Source organism: Perna viridis, chromosome 3, assembly GCF_037379345.1.
Source record: "Perna viridis isolate PV_CMFRI_1.1 ecotype Kerala chromosome 3, ASM3737934v1, whole genome shotgun sequence".
Classification (NCBI taxonomy): domain Eukaryota; kingdom Metazoa; phylum Mollusca; class Bivalvia; order Mytilida; family Mytilidae; genus Perna; species Perna viridis.
This window is the reverse complement of record NC_142447.1, coordinates 33,937,614-33,949,203: the sequence shown is the minus strand read 5'-3', so window position 1 is coordinate 33,949,203 and position 11,590 is coordinate 33,937,614. Positions and strand designations below refer to the sequence as shown.

At 34.2% G+C, this 11,590-nt stretch overlaps 2 protein-coding genes across 2 annotated transcripts; one reads left to right on the top strand and one right to left on the bottom strand.

Moving 5' to 3' along the window:
- Window positions 1–2,906: 2,906 nt before the first annotated feature.
- Window positions 2,907–6,445, bottom strand: LOC148621966 (uncharacterized). Its single transcript, XM_088571386.1, has 2 exons — window positions 6,293–6,445; window positions 2,907–5,672 (listed from the first exon to the last, which is right to left on the bottom strand). Exons 1-2 carry the CDS (start codon window positions 6,355–6,357, stop codon window positions 3,092–3,094), a joined length of 2,646 nt encoding a protein of 881 aa, XP_088427512.1. The 5' UTR covers window positions 6,358–6,445; the 3' UTR covers window positions 2,907–3,091.
- Window positions 6,446–7,369: 924 nt separating this feature from the next.
- LOC148621965 (uncharacterized) lies at window positions 7,370–8,694 on the top strand. Its single transcript, XM_088571403.1, has 2 exons — window positions 7,370–7,773; window positions 8,296–8,694. Exons 1-2 carry the CDS (start codon window positions 7,420–7,422, stop codon window positions 8,545–8,547), a joined length of 606 nt encoding a protein of 201 aa, XP_088427529.1. The 5' UTR covers window positions 7,370–7,419; the 3' UTR covers window positions 8,548–8,694.
- Window positions 8,695–11,590: the final 2,896 nt, after the last annotated feature.

The window sequence follows — 11,590 nt, the reverse complement described above, 5'->3', positions numbered from 1 at the left end:
GGCTGATTTTCAAACACGAACTTTAGGAACTAAAATTGCGAGAAAATTAATCGAATTGAATTATATTTACCCTTTTTACACCTCTTCCATGCATGCTTTCATCCTCTGCTGGTTTCTAAGTGCCTGATATATTTAGAAACATAATATAAGGAAGGCATCCCTGACCACTGATTTGTACTAAAATTTCAGTATGTTACCATGGCTACTGTTTTTTATTACAATAATTACTAATTTAGTAATAAATTATTTGAACCTCCATACACCAAGGATTAGAAAAATATGTACTTTTTATGAAAAAAAAAAAAACACTTGAATTTTCTGTGAGGACTGCCTCAAAACAGCTTTATTTCAACAAAATGAGATTAAATTTTCAGAATTGACCAAACCACTTGCTACTACCTTAACCCACCTTTCATCTTGAAACGCCTGTACCAAGTCAGGACCATTAGGAAGGTTTCTTCTTTTCCGTTTTTTACCCTGATGTTGCTATTTGTTGTACGGACTTTCCTTTTAGACTATTCCTCTTGACTACTTTCAAGATTTATCAGTAAGGTAATCGTGTCATGGCAATGTGTCGCTTGGATAACAACTCCATTTTCCAGTTTTTTTGGGGGAAAGGACTGAGTTGAAATGATTTAAACTTGTCGCCTGGATAACTCCTAAGTTTCTTCACCACATATTTCCTTCAAACTGTGGTGAATGATTCTCGGACTGGAATGATTTTCATAGAAATAGCTCGACCAGGCCTGTCGCCTGTATAGTGCTCCCTTCCACAGTCACTGTAGAATGATTGTTGAAGTGTCTTCACTGCTTATGTATCCACAAGCCATTGGTGGCTTATCTTCCCTGTGTCAAATTCCATTTCTAGAAACCTGTCCAAGTAAGGAGACGATCATTTCATTCTAAGATGGGGATCTGGCAGTTTTTAGAAGTAAATATTCAGGCCCTGAAAAATATTAAAATAGATACTGGTATGACCTACACCTCCTGGAAAATAAATAAATGTTCTGATCTCTCCTGAAAATTCAATGACATTCAACAGCGTTCAATCAAGCAATCAATCCTGTATGGAAATATAAATAAATGAAAGGTGAATCTCTGTCGTTAGCAACAATTAACCCCAGTGATTTAGGTCGTAATGTTCTATGGTCGTCACCATAACTGATAGCCCGATATACACAATTCCATTCCAATATGATTAATGACCACCAGATATTTTTTTTTTCTTTTTCACCCGACTTGACCTTCCCACAACATTCGAATAATATTTTACAAAATTCATAACTGAACCAAAGTGATCACAGAACTTTAAAAGAAAACTTGCAGTTAGACGAATACAATAATATACAACGCTGTCATTTTTTGATAGTGTTTGTGTGTTTCATCCTTTTTAAAGTATTAAGTTGTCGAGCTGCTTTTTTACACTCTTGCATAGTCAATGGTTACCCATTGTAATTTAAGTTTTTTTTGTTTTGTCTGTTGTTTTGTCTTGTTTTGTTTTGTTTTTTTGTTTTTTTGTTTACAATAGCTATATCAAAGGTGGATTATCTCCCTTACCTTAAAGGATTTAACACTGTAGTAAAAGAAAGGAAAAGTGTTTAAACCATAGTAAGACAAATTACGATTCTTCACAAACGGAATAGAATGCTTCGAAGGGCACAGATGGTAGAAACCATGAACAGTTGAGACAAGTATGGACTCAGTATTCAAACCCGACACGTCTGAATCTGGATGTTTGGCCTAGAATAATTTTCTGACCACGCAGAATGAAAGTAGTCAAAAATCAAAATTTGCAATAAAACAAAAAATCATGAATTTATATAAAAAAAGTTTTAACAAGGTATCATGCATTTTCGAGTTATTGTTCAATCATGATATATCCTCCTTTTTATTATAAAGGTTAAGAACTTAAGAAAGGAAAGTAAAGAATTTATAAACATCGAAAGATTAGCTGATTTGATATCAATAACTATTTTCCAAATTTTCAAGAAAATAGGTACAACCACTGCTGAAAACTGTTAAATACCCCCTCTTTAAAATAAGAAAGTCCCATAACTAAAAAAAAAAAAAACACCAAAAAGTCGAAAATTTATAAAAATGGGAAGTTCACATCAACGGAAAGAAACGTTCACTCATATTAAGTTTCACAAAAAATGGTGACAACACTTTTGAGTTATTGTGCGAATTGTAACGACGGACGGACGCCGGTATACCATAATACGCCCCTGGCGTATACAATGTCATTAACCAATATATTGAACAATACAGCGCCAAAGTTAGATACATATTTCCAACATTTTTCTCAGTTTTTTCATCATGCAATTTAAGAACATGTTACTAGATAAGTTTTTAGATGTCCACAAAATGCGTACCCGTGTCCATTGACAGCTACCTGAACACCTAGACAACTGTCTTACCTTGTCCATTCTCCCAATTTTTAATGGAGTTCGAGTTGCTCATTTACTTTTGTTAGATTGTATGTGCTATTTTGGTTATTTTACGTTCTTTTTTTGTGCGTGTGTTTGTCTGTTTTCTATTTCTGGTCTTTGTCCCTGGATTATATTCTTTCGATTTCCGCTAGAATCTTGGTTCCCTTGATTACTCTTTTAGACGCACTTAGAATGTTTTAACACAGCATTGTATTATAATGCACCAATTGTACACTCTATTTAAATCTATAATTGAGATGCAACCACGCTGGAGACGTCATTATACTTGAGTGATGGATGGGTCGCAGTTTTTTCCAAGTTATCCAGCTAGATAGCCATAGCCTGCCGTAAGTACAGCGAAATAGGGTTTTAAAAATTTATCAAAGTGATTCGGAAGTTCATGAATGCATTTTACCGAGTCATTATTAACTCTAGGCCAACAAATTGTATTTGCAGTTTTGCGATTGTAAGAAAAAGATCAACTCATGATTTATTATATAGAATAGCACAATTGTGAAATTTGATTATATCCCAATATTTTTTCTGAATTAATTCTTTCAAATAATAAAATAAGGTCATAACAATATGGTAAAAAATATATTGTGAAAGACTGCAATTTGAAAGACTACAGAAGTAAATTTCCACAATTACGAATTGTTCATTTAACACATGACTTTTTCAACATAACTAACAACTGACTTAGTCATTTCTGACGATTTTTGCTGAATATGTTTCAAAGTTGAAATAACGGCTCGACAGTCTTTCATTTCGACAGGGTGCTTTAGAATCTCTTTAATTCTATCCGCGCTATAACTTAGCAAACCAAGAGTGTCCCTAAATTGTGCATGTTTCTTTTTTTCTCCTCTTTTGTCGAGTAGGACGTAACAATACTCGGTAATATGGTGAATTTCAGTGTATATAGAAACTGAGTTAGTCAGCAGCTTATGAATCTCATCTTCAACCGTAGTATTTCCAGTGATGACATCCTCACAGAACATGGGGAAATGCAAAGGACCTTTCTTTTTCGCGAGACTTTTGCATTTGAATTGAATTTGGCGGGCCCCTGCTCTAATTTCGTTAATTTGAATTGTGTGTCGTGCTTTCCTGTGATTAACGGCTCGTTTGTAATCGGCACTTCTACTTCCTTTGATGTTTTCATAGGTTTCCATATCGTAAACCTGTATTGATTTTGTTCCTTTTAGGTCCCCGTTTTTATACTGGTTACATCGTTCAGAGTATACGTGTCCTGGATAAGTCTGTAGACACCCCCAACAAAAACTGGCACCACAAATGCAGTTCATATAAAAGCAACCTCCGAGTTTCTCCACGAACCTTTTACATTTTGGACACTGTTTCCCTCGAACTTGGACACTTGACTGGAAGATGTGTATATCATCACCAAGACGTTTAAGCCTTTTCCAATAAGTCTCCACTAATTCACACGGTACAGGCCAATGTGGAGGTTGCAAGCACTGGAAACAAAGCTGACTACCGCAAGTACATGATATATCGTTGACCTTTTTTGATAGCGATACTTTGATTATTCTATTGCAATGTGGATTGGGGCACCATTTGGAATCGATCGAGCTCTCAAGTCTGACTTCTTGTTTCCGTTTTATCATGCCAAGAACTTCGTAAATATTGACGAAACCTAACACAACAGAGTCTGGGACATCTTCGTCACAGCCATGCTCAGGACATGAAACAAATAATGACCCCATTTTCATTCGCGATCTACAGTGATCTAACCAGCAATCATCACAGAACCAATGTCCACATGATGTCAACGCCGTTCCGGGTTTTCCGCCGGTTGCAAGCTCGTCAAAACAAATTCCACAATATTCTGATGGCACCATCTCAAAGTCATCGTTTACTTTGTCTTGATTTGTGTTGAATATTTCTTGAAAGCACTTGTTACGTGTTAACGAGGCGAAAGATTTCAGGACCTTTTGGGACTCGTTCAGATTCTCGAATTTCAAATGTGCTTTCATTCTCATTGGTTCTTTTTCTTTTTCTTTGAATCCCTCTACAGACATCATATCTAAGAACGAAACAGCTCGTCCAATCACACACTCCAGGAAACCTTCAAAATAGTCAAAAAGAGTCCAGATTTTTAAGTTGTCGGAATTAGTGCCAATGTTCATGATAACTTTCAAAACGCATTGCGATTCTGTATTATTTGCATCCATGTTGTCTTGAGTGAAAATAAGACAAGAGGTGAGGTCCCATTTACTGCTGTTGTATTTCTCTAGCTTAAGACAACCTGATGTGCTCATCCTTTTCTTTATTCTTTCTGAGATATCAATTAGAAATTTGCGAGGGAAACAAGCACACTCTTTGTACCTATTGCCATAGCACTGCTTTAAAGCAGGAATTTCTATTTCTTTTCTTGGTACAATAACATAAACTGGTTCCATAACAGTCTTATTCGCTTCGGTATTAGTAGAAAAACTAGCCGATTCAACGTCACTCTCTGATTCCACACCACCCGCAACATTGTCAACTTCATATATCTTTTTGCATTTTGTATCATGAATTTCGCTTGGAACACGCGGACTTCTTTGGCATATGCTCTGCATTAAAGCTGCGTGAATCATTATATCCTCTAGAAGTTCTGTATTTGTTTCTGATTCTTTATTGGAGTTACTGTACATATACTGAGCAAGATCAGCATCTAATTCAGTTTCGTCGTCAGATTGGTCCCAATATTCAGCTTCCTCTAAGTCTTCACAGTATTTTTTAACTGTGAGTTTTTGCCTATGTTTCCTAGAGTTTGATGTCTTACAACGACCGTTTTCGGATTTCTCGATATTGTGACCAACATATTTTGGATTATGGAGAACTGAGGAAGAAGTCGGACAGGGATACAGTACCTCTACCTGCAGGTCCGACAAATTGTTGTGTTTGTTAGTGCTGGATATCACTGAGTCACCATTGAAATACGTTCTCTTTCCCTCCACTTTCTTCACTTTTCCTTTGGATGCGTAGAAGCCAACAGTATGACTTTTCTTCATTAAGTTGTGGGAAAGGACTAGTTTAACGTTGGTTTTGAGATTTTTGTAGTTTCCAGCCAGAATTGATTCTTTAAGCATTTCCGGGACTTTCCATCGTCCTTTTTTGCTAAGGGAGTAGATAACATGATCACTTTTGATGTTTAAATCGTCAAGAATTGTGCCATGTGCTGTTGTCGGATTATTCGATTGTCTTAACAAGCCCGTCTTTCTGCTATACTGGCGGTTAAACCTGAAACACATGAGCAGAATAACACAGCTATAACACAAGGAACTCTGAAATAGTGGAAAGGTTTTGGATACCAAAAATCACATAGAAAAAAATGATATAAGCCATTTGTCAAATTTGTCCAAAACAGGAGTTGAACAATAGTTATATCACAGGCCCTTGTGAAAAATATTATCAAATCAGGGACATTCAATTCGAATTAGTTGTCCCTGAAATAGCTGAGTTTTACTTGATTTAAATAGGGATAATATATCAACTTTCTCCTAGTCCGAATTTCCTCTGATCCTGCAACCCTCCTTTTTTTTACTTGGATATTGATGTCATCAATACGCAAATAAAACACAGGAGGATTGCAGGGTCAGAAGAAATTCGGACTAACTTTCTCTTTATAAATACCGTGGAGGTCACTGCTCCTTAATTGGTGGAGTCGAGCGGCTATTGAATTTACCCGTTGGTGATGCAGGTATGACCAAAACAAACAAACAATAAATAATTAATGAATTTGGGAATGTATGAAAGTAAGGGGTAAAAAGAAAAAGATTTCTTAAGTGACCACAGAAAGAATTCACACTGAGCAGTTCTTGGGAGTTTAAAAACGTTATAAAAACGATCAAAAAACATACCTTGAATTAGAAGCTCTCAAAGTATTCCCGGAGTGAACACCCCTTTTGGAGATTTTCTGGACCATCTTCCTTAGACACAACTAACCGCAAATAATGTCGAACCGTTGTATTGGTTTCGTTTATATACGCTTAGCTACTTTATTTCGCGGTGGTGGTGCAATACTTTGTGATTTTATGATTGGTTGGCTATTTTTATCAGTTTCTATAAACAGATTTTGACGCAAACATTATCGAGACTCGGGCGTTTTCGTAGGTTAATCTTAAATCATTCGTATTCTCTTAGCTCATTGTACATACCGATTTATTTTCAGCAAGCCAATAGAAAATCATGGAACTATAACCATATATAAGTTATTAGTAATTTTTGTTTGTATTCGTACACAACTAGTTTGTCAATAGAGAAAAATGATAGACTGATAGGCTTGAAAGTATATTATTGACACTGGAATTCCCATTTAGGCCAGTTTCGGATTTCCCGCGCACTTGATACAGCTACCCAGCACTTTGCTGATGTATGGGGTTCCGGGGCCTGACCCGTCTTCCGCTTGTTGGTATTTTTTTTAATATAATCTCGTGAATTTTGCGGGGCAAAAATAATTAAAAAAAAAAATAGCCTGGAGCCCCTTTTCTCTGGTTCCGCAACTGCAATTTGCATCATCTTCTACACTTTAAAGGAAAACGCTTTAATTTTCTTGTGATTTTATATAAATATCTTTGATGATTTAAGGATGAGATACACTAAATGAGATGTCTTGGTGTTGGACGGTAATAACAGTTTTGGCGCAAGAGTACAATAATGTATTAAATACCTATTTTTACACTTTAAATGCTTTTCGGTTTTTGTTTTTATTTTCGAGTGATTTGTTTTTGTGTGTTTCTATTTATTTGTGTGGAATTTCTACATGAAAAAAAAACAACATCAGAACGTGTTCCAATCTGGTTTAACAGTATAGTTTTGATCTACGAATTTAATTTAAATTATAATTTAACTAATTATTTAAGCCTCTGCGTTTCACTTTGTCGTAAACATATATTTTATCCGATTGATTTTGACTTGGCCTGAATCACGTACTGTCAATCAATATATGCGGCAGATTGTAGAAAGGTAGGCTACCTGGATATACATCATGGATGTTTCTTCGACAACTGAGGGTAGTGAAGCCTCGGATGATTCCGGAATATGGATGACGGTTCTCAAATGTTACATTTGTGATAACTTATTCAGAAAACCTCGTGTACTGCCCTGTGGACATACGTTTTGTTCTGAATGTTTGTTGTCTTTGCGCGATGATGTTGCTTCAGAGTTCAAAAGAAACACCAAAACTGCATCGATAAGGAAAGGAGAGAGTGGTACTATGATTTGCCCTTATCCACACTGTCAGTACAGCATCAGAATAATGAACCTTACAAGGTGGGCACACAAAAACAAGGCAGCTGCCCAGGCAGTAGGAATGTACAGGCGGAAAATTCAAGACTCAAAGGTACTTATGACTATCAATCTTTCGGTTCATTATGTCACCTAGCCGCTAAAACTCCTGACTGTAGGACTAGATTATTTGGTTCTTAGTGCATCCGATGATGTTTTGAAATTTGGGGATATTTCAAATTGCTGCATTTCCTGGGCCATTCGTTCGGCTTTTTTTGTTAGTTGTTTTAGTTATAAAGTCTTCATGCCAAATCTCTAACTTTTTTGTTTTTCACATACGCTGAATTCGTTGTGTCGTATCCTGAATATAATTCTCCTGTTTCGGATTATTTGGTTCTTAGTGCATCCGATGATGTTTTGAAATTGGGGGATATTTCAATTTGCTGCATTTCCTGGGCCATTCGTTCGGCTTTTTTTTTTGTTTGTTAGTTGTTTTAGTTATAAAGTCTTCATGCCAAATCTCTTTAACTTTTTTGTTTTTCACATTCGCTGAATTCGTTGTGTCGTATCCTGAATATATTTCTCCTGTTTCGTATGATACCTAATAATTATAGCAAAGATCTTGTTTTAACCACAGGATAGCACTATCCAGAGTATAAAACAAACAGAAAGCGGAACAGCATCATCTTTAAAAGAATATCTCGGGCTTTCCAATGGTTCACAAGAAACAAGATCCCACACAGAAGATCTCATTGCAGACTCTATTTTTCAAATGGATCTGATGCGAAAGTCACAAGTGTTTCGGGGCACTAAGATCAGGTCATGGCGGTCATTAGTTACTCTCATTGGTATAGACTTGTTCGGAGAAATGTTCTCTTTATCATTCTAAATATGCAGATCTCTTGATAGATCTTAAATGTACAAGGGGAACGGACTTTAGCGGTATAGTCTTAATATTTCTATTTCTTTTGTAGCCTTGATCGGAATAGAACGAGGGTAAAGTAAATACGTTTCGTTTTACAAGTAAGTTTAGCTTTCTCCTAAAAGAAGTACTGTGTCTCCGGTTAATCACTAGGGTCTTAGGAATCATATTGAAATTACTCTAAAATGGATGTCTAATAACTTTACTTTTCGCGTTGATAATTTCGGGTTATTAGATGTAGTCAGGAAACAAACAGCCTGTGATATCCGGACCCTCTCGTTTTTTAATGTACGTGCAATACCCAAAACTTGAATATTGATATGTTTTGTCCTGTAATAAGAATTTGCAAAGGACAGACAAAAGATATATTAAAAGCTAATTAAATTGAGGTTCCTAAACATAACCGGGCACTAGTTCTTGCGTTTAGTGGTTTCTCTGTAAAGCAAGAATTCGCTCAGTCATTGATTTAAGTTCAGTAATATTGCACCCTTTGTCTTTCATATTACGCATTCATTATTGATGTTTAATTGTTACATATAAAATATTTACCATTTATTGACTCAGTTTATCAATTAAATTTAGTCTTTTTTATTGCGGTGATATATATATATATGATCCATATTTTAACTACACACGGCATACGCATGCTACATGTATCATATAACTGATCAATTTATTGAAACACTTAGTGTCTAGTGTAACATGCAGTATACTGATAACTTTTCAATCTTGAGAGATTAAGTTGTGCTCTTAACTAAACAATATTAGTATTTGTCAAATGTTTTATTCTTGCTTAATTAATGTGTTAACTAGTTGTGATGTAGAACCATTATTTATGGCAAGCCAAAGTGGACAAAAATCAATATTTTGTAATATTGTAAAATATCACACATTTTGTAATATTACAAATTGAATTTGTAATATTAGAAAATGAATTTGTTGTATTAGAAAATGAATTTGTAATACTAGAATATCAGTCACATTTTTTAATATTACAAAATGATTTTCTAATATTAAAAAATCGTAAATGAATAGACAAATCCATTTTATAATATTAGACAATCAATTTCTTATATTAAAAAATCGTTTTTTAATGTTAGAAATTCAATTGAATTTTTAATATTAAAAAAGTGTTTTGCGATATTAGAAATCTAATTTGTAATATTAGAAAACGAATTTGTAATATTAAAAAAATCATTTTTTAATATTAGATAACACTTTTTTTCTAATGTTACATATTCATTTTCTAATATTATAAATTCATTTTCTAATATTACAAATTCCTGATTTAGTAATATTATGAAATAGCATACATTTTGTAATGTTACAAATTTAATTTTTAATATTGGAAAATGAATTTGTAATATAAGAAAATCAGTCACATTTTTTAATATTACAAAATTATTTTCTAATATTAAAAAATCGTCATTGAATACTACAAATCCATTTTTTAATATTAGAAAATCAATTTCTAATATTCAAAAATAGTTTATTTAATATTAGAAATTCAATTGAATTTTTAATATTAAAAAAGTCTTTCATGATATAAGAAATTCAATTTGTAATATTGGAAAATGAATTTGTAATATTAAAAAATCATTTTTTAATATTAGAAAATGCTTATTTTGTCCACTTTGGCGTGCCATACTTATTCACTATTATAATCTTACAATGTAAAAGGTTGTAACTCTGCCGAATGGCACCAAGTTAGAAAATATTCAAACCTATAAAATTGCTGAGTGAGAGACATTGTTTCTATATCAGTAAGTCAATTAAGAGCTTCGCGGAGCACCACATGATACTACTGCATTGGTTGAACTCTGAATAGTTGCATGGGGCAAGTTTGGACACAGTATTAGTTTTTGACACACTTAGGCATAGGGACTTATAGTTCATTATGGACATAACTGGTTTGGACACAATGAAACAAGTGTTCAAAATTGGAGCAATAATAAAATGTTGCCCAATTTTGTACCCCTTTAACTCCAAAATGGTTAAAGATATGTCTAGTCTGTAAATAAATTAAAACAGAATTTCAAAAGGAACAGATGACATCTGAAGCATAAAAATCGGATCAATGATAACACCCATTTCCCCCTTTCAGCCCTTATTTCCAGAAGGAGTGAGGCAAAAGCCGCCCAAAAGTATAGGGCCCTCTGTCAAGTTTCAATGTGTTAAAATTTTAAAAAGTTTGGATAAATTTTACAAAAGTTTTCGTTAATTAAACTAAAACTAAGGGACGGCACCAAAGTACTACCATCTATATATGATTGAAAAAAAAATTGCGATCGTATATTAAAAAAACATTGACCGGTCCAGGGGAAGGTTGGTATAGTTGCAAAAGTAATTCAATCAGGGGAAATTCTGAAATACTTGTTGGACTTTGACAACAATCCTGCTAGTTAATGAGTAGTTTATCCTAAATTTAAGGTGCAAAAATAGTGATATTTCAATAGCAAAAATTTTTTTTTTTTTTCATATTTTGGCCGGGCTTTACAAGCTGTTGTTTTTATGCCTACTGATTAATGCCATTGATTTATTTTATTGGTCTAAAAAAGATGTGTTGAAGCAGCTTGATGCAACTGCAAAATGCCATATCCTTGTATGGACACTATCTAAGCCTAAATATTGATACAGTATACTTGTTGGTTTCTGATACGTGTATGTTCAGAGAGAAACTAATCTCCTGAAATTGTGCCTAATAAAAATGACAGAAATTATTATCAAATACCTATCCATGCTGACACGCCTACAACTCTCTTGAGATTGGCGTTCAACATGACAAACCAAACAAAAAAGTTACACCTGCGACAATTACTTCAAGGTCAAAGGTCACCACACATTGTCTTAAGATTGTGTCTCCCCACATACTAGTATTACAATGTGTTTATCATTACCTTTAATATAAGGTATAAAGCACAAAAACAGTTCATCAGCATGTGCATAGAACATAATAAAATACAATACACACACCAACATTTAAAAGATAATAAAAGGTAGGTAGTAGATG